Source organism: Petaurus breviceps, unplaced genomic scaffold (assembly GCF_028583685.1).
Source record: "Petaurus breviceps papuanus isolate PSGF00001 unplaced genomic scaffold, PetGlider_PUasm1.0 118, whole genome shotgun sequence".
NCBI classification, from domain to species: domain Eukaryota; kingdom Metazoa; phylum Chordata; class Mammalia; order Diprotodontia; family Petauridae; genus Petaurus; species Petaurus breviceps.
In genome coordinates this window covers 10,178,095-10,197,020 of record NW_027185616.1, presented here as the reverse complement: position 1 = coordinate 10,197,020, position 18,926 = coordinate 10,178,095, and the positions used below count along the sequence as shown (strand labels likewise).

At 36.5% G+C, this 18,926-nt stretch overlaps 1 protein-coding gene across 15 annotated transcripts in view; it reads left to right on the top strand.

Moving 5' to 3' along the window:
• Nucleotides 1-18,926, top strand: part of MRTFB (myocardin related transcription factor B) — a 297,682-nt gene that overhangs the window by 215,340 nt on the left and 63,416 nt on the right. For all 15 annotated transcript variants that reach the window (XM_069086078.1, XM_069086082.1, XM_069086103.1 and 12 more), the window contains 4 exons: nucleotides 2,126-2,181; nucleotides 3,870-3,945; nucleotides 6,427-6,588; nucleotides 7,619-7,797. In XM_069086078.1, coding sequence (XP_068942179.1) covers nucleotides 2,126-2,181; nucleotides 3,870-3,945; nucleotides 6,427-6,588; nucleotides 7,619-7,797 — 473 coding nt within the window. The remainder of the gene's footprint in view (nucleotides 1-2,125; nucleotides 2,182-3,869; nucleotides 3,946-6,426; nucleotides 6,589-7,618; nucleotides 7,798-18,926) is intronic.

The following is an 18,926-nucleotide window of genomic DNA, read 5'->3' as shown; positions in this document are numbered from 1 at the left end:
GACTGTAGGGTCAGCCAGGTGGCACAGTGAATAGAGCACCAGGCTTAGAGTCAGGAGGACCTGACCTGAGTTCAAATCTGTCCTCAGACACTTGACACACTTACTAGCTGTGTGACCTTGGGCAAGTCACTTAACCCCAATTGCCTTGCCTTCCCCCCTCCAAAAAAATAAAATGACTAGAAATTTTTAAAAGATAATGCCTAATGAATTTATTTTTGCTTTTACATAATGGGTGAAAAACTTATTTTCATGTTAGAGTAATTCCACTTTATATAAATTTTTTAAATATTTATTTATATATATATAAGGATTTGTGCTTACCTAGATGTGTTTAAGTAAGTCAAGTATAAAATCCTAAGTTTATGTTCATAATGTCATTAAAGTGATATATTTCTGTTGCAGTTACATGGTTTATATAACCAAATGTGCCTAAGTTATGGAAATGTAAATTTTAATGTTTTTGTGGTATGTCCCAGATTTTATTCTTTTTGGAGCTTTTTCGATAACCAGTATAATTTTTCATATTTTAAAATTATAATCTGTCATTTCCTTATGAAAAGTTTTAATTATGTATATATTTCTTATAAATTGACCCTTTCCAAAACGCAATTTCATTTCTGGCCTAAAAAGTCTGAGGAAGAAGGGTATAATTAAGCAAATTAATTTTCCCCAAATTTCTCTGTGTCATTGAAAGTTATCTTTTTCTTCTCTATGGTTGTATATAAGGAATAATTTTTCTTCCCATTTGATAAAAAATTTTTTATCTCTTGCTTTGTGATGGAGACAAAAGCTGGTCTGATAATCTTCATAGCCACCTCACTACAACAGGCTTGCCTGTCAGCCAATCAGGCAGGAATATGCAAATGAATAACTATGATGTTCAAGACATCACTTGCCCAAACCTGCTTTTGGAAGCGGGGCACAGGTGAGGCCTGGCACACATACTGGGTTTGGCTTAGATGAGCCGCTGCAGAGTCTGCTTCCGGGCTCAAGAGAGCACTGTAGTTTCCAAGAGCTGACCAGTCCAGGCCTGGAGGTGAAAGATCAGCCCACGTAAGAACAGTCATGTGCTTCAAGTACAACCTAGTCTATAGTCATCAGTGTGTTAAGTGTGCGTGGTTGTAGGTACTCTACAGAAAAACAAACAAAAGTAGGAAGAAATCACTCATTTCCATCCAAAAGGTACACTATTTTGATAAACACTCCTTTGCATCATTAGGGATAGTGATTGGTGATTTTCACTAAGTTGATACTCCAGTTAAAAATTCACTTAGCAGTCTTTTTGAAGGAGTTTAATAGTCTCTTTGTTTAGGCTCAAACTATGTCTTGGAGCTTTTGGAATCCATGAGCACTCTACATTTATCCCATACCACCAGCTAATCCTGCTTTGTATAGCTATGTAGAGAATTACTGGATTTGGAGCGAGAAGATTTGGATTAGAATTCTAGTTCAGTCACTGCACGTTAGTGACATTTGGCAAGTTATCCTAATTTTTTCTGGGCCTTAGTTTCCCCATCTGTAAAATGAGTATATAGGACTAGATTGACTTGTAAGTTACCTTTGAGCTAGAAATGTGTGATCCAATGGTCCTGGCACTCTATTAGTATAGGTCATACACTTACAGAATAAAGAAAAACAGTAGTAGTCAAGAAAATCTTCACAGTGCTAATTTGAATCATCTGAATTTGTCTGCTTTATTGACTGGAACAGTAGCATTGCCATTGTTTTGCTTCTAACATATGCATCCATACTGTTAATCCCCTGTGTTATATTACTTGATACAAGTAATTAACTCAAATATTGATTAAGCACATGGTAAATTTTAAAAATAATCCTTGAAAAATACTCATCTCAACCTGTGCCTAATGATACAAAGGAGTGTATATCAAAATAGCATACATTTTTGATTCAAGTGAATGGTTTCTTTTATTTTTTTGTTTTTCTATAGACTACATATTTTTCTTAAATAGCTCAGTAAATAACATATTATTTAGACAAGAACAAGTCAAGTAAGAAATATCAATATATAATTATTTATAAGATTTAACTTTTAAAATATAATTCCTTGTACTAATGTTAGGAAAATCTTCTCCTGTTAAAGTAACTATTTATTTTCTCTTCACAGCATTAAAGAGTCCAGCGGCATTCCATGAGCAGATAAAAAGCTTAGAACGAGCCAGAGTAAGAAATTTGATTGAAAATATTCTAATTCTGGGTATTCCAAAGTACCTGCAGACAGGAAGTGGACATATTGCTAGAATCTGAGTTTTTAAATAGCTCATATTGAACATAAAATAATAATGTCCTGTGACGGTTATACTTTAAAGGTTTGTGAAAAATTAATGACAGCCAACGTTTTTTAAAACTGATAATGTATAGTCAGTACAGAATTGGCCTATTTCTTCTTCCTGGTCTGTAAGGTATAACGGTACATTTTTTGCAGACATGCTGGGTGAAATAGAAATGATATATTCTCACACACACTCACAGACCCACAAAGGACTTTTCTAACAGAAGTTACATTACATATATCTCAACCAAGAGCAGTAGAATCAGGCTGAATGAAAGACAATATTAGGGTTGTTCAGATTTGTGTTTCGTATTCAAATTTCAAATCTAGCTTCTTTATAACATAGTATTTAATAAATATCATGGTTCACAATTTTTGCTTTAGAAAAAGAATTTTCTTATATCTACCATCTCTATGGACTTCTTGGGAAATTACTTATTTACATAAGCATTTGGGGAAGTCTAGAAAAATATTTTGACTCTTAAGAACTTTTTCGAGATTTCTAGGAGTTTGCCATTATGTTCTAACTGAAGGACAAAAAAAATCTTAAGCCTGTATATTCTTTACCTTAAGTTAAGGAAAATAATGCCATATGTATAAAACAAATATGAAACAAAACTGTATTGAACATATTAGAAAATTTCTCATTACACAGGTTTCTTAACCCTTTTTGTAGAATATATTTTGTTGACTTATTACCCCAAAATATATTCTTTTAGTGTTTAAGTACATTTTCTAAAGATATAGGATTAAGTTTTAACACTTAAAATTTAATACTATAGCTGTTGCTGTCTAGGGCTACTGGGAACCCCAAAATTCAAGGGCTAAAGACAGCTCTTGCCTCGAAAGAATTCCACTCAAGCCTTCTTTCAGTCAGAGACAGGGTTTATTTTCTTGCCAATAAGTGAGTGAGATTTTTAAGAACTAGCTGTTTTGGGGTGGCCAGGTGACACAGTGAGTAAGAGCACCGGCCCCGGCTTCTAGAGACCCGGGATCGGTTCCGGCCTCAGATACTCGGCACCCACACAAAATAACTGGCCATGTAACCTGGAGCAATTTACTTAACCCCAGTTGCTTTGGAAAAAAAAAAAACTAGCTGTATTTGTGAGGCTTGTATTGGGCCAGACTTTTAAGGAATCTGGACAGTTTGGTAGAGGAGACTAGCCTTTTTTCTAGTGTGGTCCATAGCTTTGTGTGACGGGGGAGGTAACTGAGAAGAGACCTAGATGGGGTTAAGGCGTCCCAGTCTGGGGAGGGGGGGGCAGGTGCAGACTAGGAGGCAACAACAAGGGCGAGTGAGAGCATTATTAACTGGGACCTGAGCTGTGGGACAACCCAGGGCCTTTTAGGGGCCCATCATTAGCGCCCCATCGTATGTATTCCTTTATCTTTTCTTCTGTTCATGATACTGATACCTAAAATGACAATTATGTATAGTGTGATACTTCCTACTTTCTCATTTTCCTCTTATGCAACAATAATAATAGACTATATCTATAATAAATCTATAACTTAGATTTTATTTATAAATATTTATATATAAATCTAATAACTATATCTTTTTTTTTTCTTTTTAAAGACTGAAAATTTTCTGAAGCACAAGATTCGTAGTCGACCAGATCGTTCTGAACTTGTCAGAATGCACATTTTGGAAGGTAAGGGCCATCTTTGATGACTTAATTTCTCGATGAAAAAGAGATAATTTACACCATTAATTTTCATTTTAACAACTCAGAGCTACAAAATTGGATAGAAGCAAAAGATCAGTAATTTTGATCGTTAATATTAAAAAAAAGATCAACTAATCCTACCTGGGGTCCTGTAGGTGTGTCTGTTGCACTGTTCAAAGTATTTAAAAAGCCTTTTTGAAGGCTAGGCTGCCCTATTATGTGGTTATCTCTTCTCATAAACTCTGTTGAAGACTTGGAATCATGCATGACTATAGATGAAGTAACTATAAAGAAGGAGAAGAAAGCATTCTTTCCAACACACCCAGTTATCCTTAACTTTGGTCTTTATTCTCATATGGGCCCTTTAGGCCATGAAACTAGTCATAAAATAAGCTAGAATCATCAACATTTTTTTAGAATAAGATCTGTTTTTTGCTTTCCATAAGTGAAATAAATGTTCATAAGTTTTGGGAAGAGGTCTGTGGAAGCAGCTTCAGAGTTTTGAAACTTGACTGACATAATAATCAACTAGCTGGGGACCTATAAACAAGTGTCACAAATTCCTGTGAAAGCCCCTATTTCTGGCTTAAGCTGCTGATAAGAATTATTTCCTCCTTTTCATCATTCTTGGGGCATTAACCATTAACAACAGCTTGAGGAGGAGAGCTTTCATTCTCAAATTGAGGTTTTTTTAATATGGAGAAAGAACTTGCCATCCATAGTTTTTTTTAATCATATAGCAGCAGAAAACAAGCCCTGTATTTTAAAAGTAAACTATTTTTAGTTAAACTTTTAGCAAGCAAGATTCTGAATTGTTTTCTAATTTTGAATAATGAGATTCAGTGTCCCCAGAGGAAAAGTGAGTATGTTTATAATGAAGATACTAATAGTCTTAAGTGAAAATATATTCTATTTTAGGAGTTTAAAATCTCTAAGGAAATATAGTATATTTGTCTTGCAGCAGCATTAAAGGAAGTCAGCACTTTTTCTTTGACATTAATTAGCTTCTGTTTAAAAGCTACAAGTTGACGGAACCACATTTTACTTGAAGAAATATTTCTAATACCTGAGCAAGGGAAGGGAATGTTAGGAAGATACTGATAAAAAGGAGGGCTGGCTGCCATTATTCTCCCTCCTCCCATCCTAATAATAACAAACTCAAGGAAAGAAACATTTTAAGTCACCCAAGGGATGGTGTGGTTCACGTCAATTTTCCTGCCCTTGCTATGTATGATCTTCTAGGATTTCTTAAAAAGACAGACAACTTTCAACTTTGAATTTTTGATAAGCATCTATTATAATGAATTCTGTACATTTATGACAACAATACAAAACTTTGAAAGGAAGCACAAATAAGCAATAGGAAATTGAAAGAACAAAAATTAAGTAACAAATAGATTAATGGCTTTATATTAAGTGGGAAAATGAATATTATTGTAAATTACTTTTTAAAATACAAGTCTAAGTCAGGCTGTGCCATAGTTATTCTGTGGTGTTAATATCTATGACAAACAGAAGACATTCTTGTGGCTCTGAGTTCAGAAGCGCATCCAAGCCATTCATCTGAGAAGTGTGATTCAGGAACATCTAGAAATAAACATGGATTAATTTTCATCTCCTTTCTGTCCGACTCTTTTTTTTTATTTTTGGAGGGGAAGGCAGGGCAACTGGGGTTAAGTGATTTGCCCAAGGTCACACAGCTAGTAAGTGTTGAGTGTCTGAGACCAGATTTGAAGTCAGGTCCTCCTGACTCCAGGGCCAGTGCTCTATTCACTGCACCACCTAGCCACCCCCTGTCCAACTCTTTAGATATGCTTATAATCAAAAGCAGTCACAGACAGAGAGGAAGAATAAAAACCCCAGATAAATATTACATTATCGTTCCCTGAATGATTGAGGATTGACTAGTAACTATAAAATGGTAGTTTCTCATATTCATTCACATTCATCATGAATATTGCAGTCTACCTGAGTATCATAATTTTCAAGTAAACCAAAACAAAGTGCCCACCTTATCAAAATTTACATTTCAAAGGAGAACAAACCAAAAAACCAGGACATTAGAGTAAACTGAGGATCCACTTCTTTCAAACCATGATTGTATTTACTCACCCATATAGAATAGCCTAAAAAATTGAGAAAATCTATATATTTACTCTTCCTTAAAGCCACCAGGAATATGAATTTCGATTTCACATGATAAATGATCAGCAGCTAATTTTATATTATGCTTTTAAAAAATTCAAGTTCATGTTAATTTGAGCCTCTAGAGACAATTATATATAAAATATATTCTAATGTGTAAAGCTATTTATGGTTATCAATGACTAAACTGCCATGTCATCCCCATAAATATAATGACAACCTATAAATATCAGATTTAAATTAAATATGATGGTCAAAAGTAATATCATAAGATAGTAATAGATTATTAAATAATGATCAAAGTTATCTTTCCTCTTTTAGAAACATTTGCAGAACCATCCTTGCAGGCTACGCAGATGAAACTGAAGAGAGCTCGACTGGCAGATGATCTAAATGAGAAGATTGCTCAAAGACCTGGTCCAATGGAACTAGTGGAAAAGAACATCCTTCCTGTAGATTCCTGTGTTAAGGAAGCAATTATAGGCAAGACTGAAAATCCTTACCAATATATGAGAAAGAGTTTTTGGAAAAAAACAAACAACTTAAATCCAAAGACAATACGATTCCATTTTCATGTCATTGGCTGTCTCTCCACTTACATTTCCACTTATTACTTTTCTTCTACATTTTCACAAAATAGTTTTTCACAAAATAACCTTGGTTCCTTTCATATTACACAAGAACAAGCAGCCATAGGTTAATAAAAATACTTATACAGCACCTGTTATGTGCCTAGTAAGGCAAGTACTTGCTAGGTGCTTTTAAAATATTATTGCATTTGATTCTCACAACACTGAGAGGTACATGCTGCTATTACCACCCCCATTTTACAGATAAGAAACTGAGGCAAATAGTGGTTAAGTGACTTGCTCAGGTCACAGATCTAGTGACTGTCTGAGGCTGACTTTGAATTCAGGTCTTCCAGACTCCAGGACTCTCACACTCTATTCACTGTCCACAGTAAACACTTTACACATTAAATTTATTCTATCTTCATTGAGTTTCATTTTTTATGTGTTTTTACAAACTACTCATTTATTTTTTAAAAAGATGAAAGCTTTTATACATGAAGGAATTTCAACAGTAGATGGCTCTCTATTTAAAGAAAAATAGCCCTCACAAATTGCAAAGACTCATTTAATTTATTAAGAATTTATTATTGTTTATTTAGCTATTTAACATAAGCTTTATTTATAAAATGCCCCAATTCCAAAAATCAAGGAACACGTATTACTATTTTTGCATAAACATTTAAAATTTATATTATTGCCAAATCTTACTTTAAAAGTACGTTAAACACCACTGCAAGTTCTAATAACTAATGCCAAAAGGGCATGATTTCATAGACTAGTCACTAAGAGGATATGAATGACCCAAACCTAAAGTAAGCACATCTATTTTTTAAAATATTTTAAAAGCTATCTTAGGACGTGAAAGTTCCACCTTTCACCTTTTTCATTAGACAACTTAGCTTTTCATACCTGAGAGCACTTAAAGTCATTTCTTCCTGTAGGGGTTGGACAAGAAGACTATCCCCATACTCAGGGCGATTTCTCATTTGATGAAGACAGCAGTGATGCTTTGTCGCCAGACCAGCCAGCCAGCCAGGAGTCTCAGGGTTCAGCAGCGTCCCCAAGCGAGCCAAAAATCAGTGAATCACCATCTCCTGCCACTACAAACACTCCAACTCAGGTATGATTTCTGAAGTCAAAGCCACCAGAACATCTACTGGGGAGTCTTCCCACTCAATCAGTCAGTAATTGTTAAATCAGATACAACCTAAGAGAGATGCAAAGAATAAGAATGTCAGTAGGGACCCTCTAGATAAGAAGTTGAAGGAAAAAACCACCAACTCTTGTACTCTTCATTTCATTTAAGAATAGAAACTCCTCTGCAGCTTTGATTTAGTAAGAGATGTGACCAGTAGCTGGGATCCAAGAGACTTTAATAACGATTTGCTTTACATGATGACCTTCCTCTTGCACTGGAAGCTGGAGAGGGAGGAAGCCAAGGAAAAGACTAGTACTAGTGTCTGAGAAACAGATGAACCCAAAGTTTAAAACAATAAAACCATGTTTATTGTCCCTCATTTTGAACGATAAAATCAGGTCCAAAAAAGAAGTTATTTACTTTATGCAAGTAAATAAAATTTAAAACTTATTAACAGTTGTATTATTTATCCCTTGGGGTACTTCATCCTTTTATTCATTTATTTTTTTCCAAATGCTTTATTAACTTCTGATTTACATCATTCATTTCCACCTGATTTTGAGTTACAAATTTTCTCCCCATTTTTCCCCTACCCACCGCCCCAAAATAGCAGTCCCATAGGATATCCCCTCCTCCAATCTGCTCTATCCCATATTTTCTCCCATACCTCTTTCGACTTTTCCAGTGGATCTCTATGCCCCAGTGCCTGTATATCTTATTTCCCAACTACATGTAAAATAGTATTAATAATAGTATATATATATTTGAATATTTGATTTTAAAACTTTGAATTCCAGATTCGTTCCCTTCCTCCCTTGTCACCTATCCTTACTGGGAAGATAAGCAGTTCAGTATAGGTTGTACATGTGTGGCTAATGCAAAACAATAACATAGTAGATATATTGTAAAAGACTGACTATATATTCGCTCCCTCCTATCCCACCTCCCACTTGTTCTATTCTCTACTTTAATCCTGTCCCCTTTCAAAAGTGGGTGTTTCCAACTTCCCTCCCCCCCAGCCTGCCCTCCCTTCCATCATCCCCCCTCTCATCCCCTTCCCCCCTACTCTCCTGTAGGGTGAGATACCCTATTTAGTGTGTATGTCATTCCCTCCCCAAGCCAAATTCAATGGGAATAAGGTTGACCCATTCCCTTTTGCCTTCCTATTCTTCCCCTCCATTGTAACCATTTTCCCTTGCCTCTTCTGTATGAGAGAGTTTACCCCATTCTGTCTCTCCCCATCTCCTCTCATTATATTCCTCTCTCACCTCTTAATTTCACCTTTTAAATATCATCCCTTCCTGTTAAATTGGTCCTGTGCCCTCTGTCTATGTATACCTGTAAGTATATTTACACACATTCACATATGTATTCATATGCCCATATACCCTCATATATAGACATATATATATATATATATATATATATTTCTATTCCCTTCAACTACTGAGAAAAGTTTCATAAGTTACAATTATTGTTTTTCTATGTAGAAATGTTAATAGTTCAACTTCGATAAGTTCCTTATGATTTCTTTTCCCTGTTTACTTTCTCATGCTTTTCTTGCTTCTTGTATCTGAATGTCAAATTTTCTGTTCAACTCTGGTCTTTTCATCAAGAATGCTTGAAAGTCCTCTATTCCACTGAATGACCATATTTTCCCCTGAAACATGATAGTTTTGCTGGGTAGGTGACTCTTGGTTTTAATCCCAGCTCCTTTGACCTCCGGAATATCATATTCCAAGCCTTTTGATCCCTCAGTGTAGAAGCTGCCAGATCCTGTGTTATCCTGATTGTGTTTCCACAATATTCAAATTGTTTCTTCCTGGCTGCTTGTAATATTCTCTCCTTAATCTGGGAATTCCAGAACCTAGCTATAATATTCCTAGGAGTTTTCTTTTGGGGATCTTTTTCAGGAGGTGATCGGTTGAAGTCTTTCAACCTCTATTTTGCCCTCTGGGTTCTAAGACATCAGGGCAGTTTTCATTGAGAACTTCCTGGAGGATGATTTCTAGGTTCTTACTTTGATCATGGCTTTCAGGTAGTCCAATAATTTTTAAATTATCTCTCTTGGATCTATTTTCCAGGTCAGTGGTTTTTCCCATGAGATAGTACGCAATGCCTTCTATTTTTTCATTTAGATCTGTTTAACAGCATCTTGATTTCTCATAAAGTCATTAGCTTCCATTTGCTCCAGTCTAATTCTGAAGCAATGATTCTCTTCATTGAGCTTTTGAGATTCTTTTTCCATCTGGCAAATTCTGCTTTTTAAAGCATTCTTCTCCTCATTGCCTTTTTGAGCCTCTTTTGCCATTTGAGTCAGTCTTTTTTTTTAAAGTATTATTTTCCTCAGTCAACCTGCTGACTCTCATTTCATAATTTTCTTGCATTGTTCTCATTTCTCTTCCCAATTTTTCCTCCACTTCTCTTATCTGCTTCTTAAGGTCCACTATGGCCTGTAACCAGCTCATATTTTCCTTTGAAGTTTTTGGTGCAGGAGTTCTGACTTCACTGTCTTCCTCCTGTTCCATGCCTTGCTCCTTTTTGACCCCAAAATAGGAGTCTGATGTTGGAATCTTCTGTCTGCTTTGTTTCCTTTGCCTGGTCATGTCGTCCCTCAAGTCACTTGATCCCTGGCCTTTTTGCCACAGTAGGACTCTGCCACCAGACAGAGGAGCTTTCGTCCCAAACACTGGGGTTTTCTCAGTTGCCAGAGGTATTAGTTGGGTGCCTTCTCTGAAGCTTCCACACGTTCTGGTAAGCTGGACCCACACCCCAGGACCTCCACCCTAGACTGCAATCCAGATCCAAATAGGCTAAAGCAAGAGTGATTACCCCTCAGACTGGTGCTTGGTCCCCCTACACTCTGCAGGCCAGGAGCTAAAGCCACCACGTGGTACTGGCTGGCTGTGCCAGCAGCTCAGAGGCTTCTCGCCCCGGAGGCAAAAGCCACGCACTCCCACTTACTGGGTCCCAAAGTCCAGACTGCACTGACATCTCACTTTGTCCTTCGCATCTATGTATTGATAATTCTGGAAATGGCCACAGATGCTGCTGATCTAGGGTCCCTCTGGCTGGCGGCTGGTCAGGCCCGCCCTGGGGCTAAAGCCTGGGTGTGGAACTGGGCTCAGCTCCCAGAGCACTGGGCTGGCCGATTCCTGCCGGGCTGTCCTCAGCGGGAGGTTAGCTTCTCTGTGTCATTTTGTGGGTTCTGCAGCTCCAAAGTTTGTTTAGAGCCCCCTTTTTACATGGATTGGGGAAGGTGGAAGCCAGAGCAGCAGGGAGTTCCTGCTTCTACTGTGCCATCTTGGCTCCACACCCTCTTCTAGCCATCCTTTTATTTTGCCAATTGAATTGGATTATCAAATGATAATGTGAAATATATATATGTATGTATATATAGAAACACACATAACATATATATGTAAAATAAGTGAATGTGATCTGTCACTTTTTAGCAAGAAAATTAATTCTTCAGCAACTCAGATATTTAGAAAGTGACCGTTTAAGAGTTTGCACTTCAGAAGGAGATTGGTATTCTTCTCTTCCCTGCATTTTCATTAGTTATCTTCCATTTTTCTAGTATTAAGATTGAAACTTTATCTCAGACAAATTTTGCACAAAGAACTTTGTCCAGAGTCAGTCCTACCCAGTGGGTTGATCTTCCAGTAGTACTTGAAATAAAATATTAATTATGTTTTCAAAAGAAAAAATATGATATATTCTTTGCCACAGTAGTGTACATGTCCCTTCTAAGTTTAAGCAGCAATTTTGGCAACACATTGTACTTCATTACCAAATTCTCTTGGATAGCATAATATCCATGTTCTTTCTGTCTGCTGTGTACTGGTACTTCTCTGTTTCATTCAAGGCACGTGAATTAGGTGTCTGGAAAAATATTCACATAGTATCAATAAACCTTAAGTTACAGATATTCAGTCAAAAAATAGCATGAATATATTCATATTGTCTACATTAATGTTCAATCATTAGATAACTCCTATGGTCATTACTTAACTCATCACCTGCTTAAATGATGAATCTTTGTTGTAGTGTTTTCAAACTCAGTTCTGGTGTTTATGCTTTCTTTGAAGAAGTGTTTGCATTGTAAACAATTGATAGGCAAAATCTATAAATTTTTTTTTAAAGCAGTCGGCATTAAGTAACTTGCTCAAGGTTACATGGCCAGTTATTTCTGGGTGTGGTGCTAAGTATATGAGCCCAGAATTGATCCCCAGGTCATCCTGACACTGGAGCCAGTGCTCTTACTCGCTGAGCCACCTGGCCTCCCCTAAGCAATTGGGGTTAAGTAACTTGCTCAAGGTTACACGGCCAGGTGTTTCTGGGTGTGGTGCTAAGTATCTGAGCCCAGATTCGATCCCCAGGTCATCCCGACACTGGAGCTGGTGCTCTTACTCGCTGTGCTGCCTGGCCGCCCCGAAATCTATAATGTTTAAAAATTTAATTTTAGTTTACAACATTCAGTTCCACATGCTTTTGAGTGTTAAATTTTCTGCCGCTTCCTTCCCCAAGACTACATACAATCTGATATAGGCTCTACATATACATTCATTAAATTTATTTTCACATTAGGCATGTTGTAAGGAAGAATAACCAGTGGAATGAACCATGAGAAAGAAGAAACAAAGAGAGTGAGCAAAATAGTATGCTTTGATCTACATTCAGACTACATAATCTGAATTTTCTGGGTGTGGATGGCATTTTCCATCATGAGTCTTTTGGAGTTGTCTTAGAACCTTGCATTGCTGAGAAAGAGCCAAGTCAATCAAAGTCAGTCATCACACAGTGTGGCTGTAACTGTATCCAATGTTCTCCTAGTTCTGCTCCTCTCTTTCAGCATCACTTCATATAAGTATTTTTCCAGGTTTTTCTGAAATCCGCCTGCTCATCATTTCTTATAGCACAATAGTGTTTCATTACATTCATATACCACAACTTGTTCAGGCATTCCCCAATTGATGGGCATCCATATAATTTTTTTTTTTAAAGAAAAGTTCTTTAAGTAGTACCATGAAGAAAAGAAAAAATATCGATATTTAAGATCTTTTACATCTTGAACCAACTTTTATATAGAAATTCAATATATCAATAAGATCTTTGATAATTTTCATCTTTATTTTATGTGTTCTGAAAACATCTGAGCCTTATTTTATACTTCGTAATTCTACATTACTCTTATTTAATGTTATCCAAAATATTTTTGCTCATACTTCACCCAAATCTTTCACTGTAAATAAAGATGTCTGCCTATGTATATTATAGACTATATTTAACAAATCAAGATATGGTTGTTTCAGATTATTTCCTTAAGTGCCATATATACAATATGCAAAAATAATGTTAATAATTTGAAAATAAATGTTACATTGAGATTTGGTAGAGGTATAAGTAGGGGAAAAAGTATCACATGACAGAGATCTTTTTAATTACTTAAGCTCCAGAAAAAAATAGGACAAAAATTTTAAGAGGGCATGACTTTTATCTTAATATAGGTTTCCATCTCTCTCTCTCTCTCTCTCTCTCTCTCTCTCTCTCTCTCTCTCTCTTTCTCTCTCTCTTGTCTCTCGTCTCTCCACCCATAAAATGTGATCTCTGAAAAAGAGGGAAAGTATAGGTATGAAAAGTAATGTTAATTGTATACTGTATTAGGGTTTGTTATAAAGTTACATTGGGAGAGTGGGAGTACTTAAAGGTGTCTTATCTTTAGTCTAATATGGCACTTTGTGTATGCTGACATTGTTCAGGTTATATGGTTACATAAGTAGAAATCAATTCATCATAATTTACATAGTGATTTTATTTTCATTTTAGCTTCTTTTTAAGAGCTTGTCACATTTCTCAATTTCCGAAGCATCCTAGGCTATATTTGCTCCAGTTAAAAATAATTACTACTTCTGGTTATATAGATCTATGATTTAGGCACAACATTTTTCCAATTCCCCTTGTCTCTTCGATTTTTATTTTGCCTATTAAGTAGCAGTTAAACCATGTCAAAAAATTCCTTTTAAGTCAATAAAAGTTTCAGAAACATTTTGCTGGGGGGAGAAGTGGCACTAATTCAAGAAGATATCTTCTTGTGTCTTTTTTAGAATACATAGATACCATAGTAATAAGGCCTTCTAGGGCAAAAAAGAAAGAAGGAAAGAAACCACTAAAACACCTAACATTCCTTATACCACAGAACACAGGAATAAAAAATTCTTATTTTGGCAGTGTCTAGGAAGAGCTTCCTGTCACTCCTACTTCCTGTCCACAAGACCCCAGGGCTAATTATTTGACAATGAGTACTAGCATTGTAGCACAAACACCGTTTCTTTAAAATGTAAACTAAGAAAGCAAAAACATTTTCCAAAATGGGTTTATGTGGTCTAGAAGATAAAGCTGCTTATCTTTCAGTATTTCTCTTTTATATTCTGATCAAAGTGCAGCTGAAAGCAGGTTGTGTCCAAGCCTAGATGAAGTACACACACATCACACATGTCAGGGTTTTATTTATTTGATTTTTGAGTAACTCTTAGGAAAACAAAAATATGAGTGTGTTTGTGAGCGGCCATCCACAACACGGGAGCCCTAACTCTTGCTGGGTCTATCTTCACCAGGAGATTGGCAGCTGTTTCTTAAGTTTCCACTCCCTTGCTGTTAACCACTAAAAAAGAATTTGTGTGTGTGTGTGTGTGTGTGTGTGTGTGAGAACATACACACATATATGGTTAGATATTGTTTCACAGAATCTCATTGGGAGGTACATCCTTGGTCATCAACATTCTCAATCATGTCATCCTAAAATGTGACATGAAGACTTACAATGAGAGGGAACCAGCTCAGCCTTTCCAACTTTTAGATAGCTCCAAGTTGCTGCTCACACTAGCCTGTGGTTTGCCTCTGATAATTCTATCCATTACTCTTAATTTTGTTTTCTGCGGTTAAGCAGACCAAGTCTAACGCCTTTTCCAGGTGATATTATTTACATTATTCACAATACTGGGAGAGTCTCATGTCCTCCCTAAAGCTGAACATCCCTACTTCTTTAGCTAACATTTATGTGGTATTTACTCATGGCTCTTCACCATCCTGTTCACCATCCTTTAGACATTTTCCAGATTATCTACGTCCTCCCTAAAATGTGACATACACAGTCGAATGTAATACTCCCATAACAAACAGTTGACACACTGAATTTTCAGTCCACTAAAATTTCCAGATCTTTTCTAGATAATGTGCTATCTACCATGACTCCCCCATCTTGTATTTGTTTTTTAAAAATGGACTTAATGTAAGATTTTCTTTTTATCCATTTTAAATGTCACTTTGTTTCATTTGGCTCAATTTTCTAGCCTGTCATGATTACTCTTTTTGAATCTTGACTGTCATCTAGTATGTTACGTTTCCCTTCCAGGATTTTGTCATCTATGCATTTAATAACCATTCCGTTTTATGCTTTATTACAAGTTAACTGATAAAAAATGTTCAGTAGCACAGATCCAAGAGCCAATCTGAGGGGCTTTGGAGCCCCGAGTTCATATTGATCCAGCAATGACTACTTTTTCAGTCCAGCTATTGAGCTATTCCCACATCTGCCTGACTATACTGTTGTGAAGCCCCATCCTACCATTTTGTCCACAAGAATGACTTGAGAGATTTTGTTATGTACCTGGCTAAGGTCTGTGTGACCTGTAACCACAGGATATTCCTCATCTGCCTACCAGACTGTCAAAAAATAAAAGGAGTGTTATTCTAGCATAGCCAGCTTTTGATGAGTATGCTGGCAGACTGTGATCACCACTTCCTTCTTAAGGGTTTTTTGTTTTTTTTTATTAATCATCCCTTTAATAGTGTTCTTGGATTTTGCCAATCTTATTGTCTTATAGTTTGCAGACTCTGTTGTGCTATACATGCCGCCAGTTAGAGCCTATAATATGCTTGTTACTGTATTTGTTATAGACTTCTAATGATGAAAGAAGACTTGGGTGATCTCATCATTGTGATTTAATCAGGATAGGGAGCTCTGAGTGAGGATATTCCCTCAGCCACTATTCTTCAATTTATAGTCTTGGAGAATTTTCTGAGTTACTGAGTGGTTAATGACTTTTTTGACCATGACATATGTCAGAGACAAAACTTGAAGAAAGAGTTCCTGTATCAAGACTGGCTCTTTTCAACTTTGTTGAACTACACTATCGTGTTTAGTATACACTTTACAGGTAACTTTTAATATTATAACCCTGGGGGCTAAGTCAGTCAGTTGTTAAGTATTTGCTAGGTGTCAAGCACTGTGCCAAGTGCTAGAGACACAAAGAAAGGCAAAAACCGTGTTTGTACTCAAGGGATTGATCCACTCTAATGAAGGATATAACACATAAATGTCTAGGTGCATGTAACGTAAAGACAGAGCACATGAAGGTGATTTGAAAGGGAAAGGCTTTAGCAGTTGAAGGTCCAAGAAAGGCCTCTTGAAGAACATGAGGTTTAAGCTCAGTCTTGAAGCCAGGGAAACTGAAGCAATAGTGTAGAGGCAGAAAATTCTAGGTATTGGAGGACCTGCTAGTGCAGAGTGGACAGAAATGGGAAATGAAGTATGGTCTTAAAGGTACTGCAGATATGGGGCAGCTAGGTGACACAGTGAATAGAGGACCGGCCCTGGAGTCAGGAGGACCTGAGTTCAAATCTGGCCTCAGACGCTTAACACAAAAAAATAGCCATGTGACCTTGGGCAAGTCACTTAACCCCAATTGCCCTTCAGAAAGCAAAAAAAAGGGACTGTAGATAGCCAATGTACCTAGATCATTGAGTACATGGATGTAAATAAGGTGTAGGAAACAGTGACCAACCATATTTCCAAAGGACTCATGATGAAACATGCTATCCACCTCCATATAGAGAGCTGGTGGATTCAGAGTACAAACAGAAGTATACTTCCCTTTTCTTTCTTTCTTCCCTTTTTTTTCCTGTATTTTGGATATGGCTATTTTGAAAGTTTGTTTTGCTTCACTATACATATTTGTGCTAAGTTTTGTTTTCTCAATGGGAGGTGGGAGGAAGAGAATTCAGAACTGAAAATAAAATTGAAATTTTTTTTAAAGTAAGGTGTAATTGGAAAGGTAAACTGTAAAGTAAGGAGAACTGGAAAGGTAATAAGAGGCCAGATTATGAAGAGTTTTAAATGCCAGAGGAGTTTATATTTGATCTTGGAGATAATTGGTAGCTATTAGAGTTCCTTGGACAACTTGGGTCACACTGTGCTTTAGAGAAATTACTTCAGCAGCTAAGTGGAATATGGATTGGAGTGAGGAGTCTTAAGGCAGGGAGACTGTTAGACAAATGTTGCAATAGTCTAGGTAAAGAGAATGAGGACCTATTTGAGTAGAACAGTAGAAGTAGCAAACACTTTTCCTTAACATGGTGAGAATAAATTGTGCATTCTTATGTAGAGATTCAAATAGGCACAGTTTTATTACTGCTTATCATGTACTTATCAAGCCCTGTCAGAGACAGATATTAGATGCAGTCCCTGCCTTCATGTAGTTTATAGTCTAGTAGGAAGATGGGACATATACATATAAATAACTATATACATAACAATACCTAAATGCTAGAAGAGAAATACAAATAGTTATTGAGGTTCAAGGTAGGGAAGATCATTACAGATTTCAGGAATCAAGGAAGGTATTGTGGAGGAACCTTTAGGTCAGGGCTTTTAAAGGATAGTCAGGATTTCAATAGGCAAGGGAAGGGGGTACATGGAGAGAAAATGTATTCCAAGGATAGAGAACAACAGCAATAAACCACAACAAGTAAACTTATCAGAGACAGAAAGTTACCCTGTTTAGCTGGTGTATATTAGACAGAATCAGTATGAAATAAAATTGATAGTACCAACTGTGAAGTATTTCAAAGCATGGTTAAAGAGTATGAACTTTATTTAGCCTACAGGAGAGAATCACTGAAGTGGTATAATTTGACCAGATCTCAGCATAAAAGAGATTATTAGCAGTGGTATATTGGATTGGTTGGAACAGGGGAGGGGGGAGAGAGGTATCAGAAAGACTAGTTAGGAAGTCATTACAAATACAAGTAGATGGTAGTGAAGGGCACTACAAAAGGGTGATTGATGGCAGATATAATCAGTGATGTGGTAAATGGTAATGTAATAGAGGTATTGAGGACCTGAACACTAGTTGTGGCTGCATGAGTGGAGAAAAGGAGATTTACACAAAAGATGTGAAAGAAGAAATACAAGATTTGGCCCTGGACGTGTGGGGGTGAATTTGGAATCCCCACCAATAGGAAAAAGACAGGATGGATATAAGATGGATATAAGGAGTGAGGTTCCTTCCAATTATGAAATTCTGACTGTTCCTTTATATTCTTTCCTTCACCTGTGAGAATGAAACTACCAAGAGTCAGACATGTACTTTGTTTTCCTAGAAAGGTGATAGATTTTTGTTGATACATGACCAAAAGCAAATGCTTTACAAAGTGACAGCCTGGTGTTGAACATGCAGCCTTGGACCAGGGAAGAAGGTGAAACTAATTGACCCACAGTTAGTTCAAACGCATGACCTTGGCCTTGACTTGTAAAGTAATCTAAAAAGTTTTGTTTAACTTCCAAAGCATGAAAAGTATCCTATTATCATTTGACTAGTGAAAATGTTTCCTAGGAGATCTTTTAATTGTGTATGACAGATCGGTTGGTGATAAGTCTCAGTAGTTATAATATTCTCTCGAAGTATGAACTACATTAATTTGAAACAGATTATCTGTGAGTGACCTACTGGGTAAGGTATCCTACTGCTATGTCCAACAAAGTTCCTCATAGTTTAAAGAGTATTTCTTTTAGATTATATGAGTGCTAGCTGGAAAACTTTTTATAAAGTGAATTTGTTGTTCCAGATAGAATAGACATTTGCTAAGATATCCCCAAAGTGTATCCTGAATATTTTTTTATTTGTATACATATATTCCATCATAGCCCAGCTCTCCAACTTTAGAATGTCCTAGAAACAGCAATGGTTTTATTCATGTTTGTGCCTCTTATCTTTAAAAAGTTTATGTTATTTTTTTGCCTGCAATTCCATTTGAATTTCTTTCTCTCT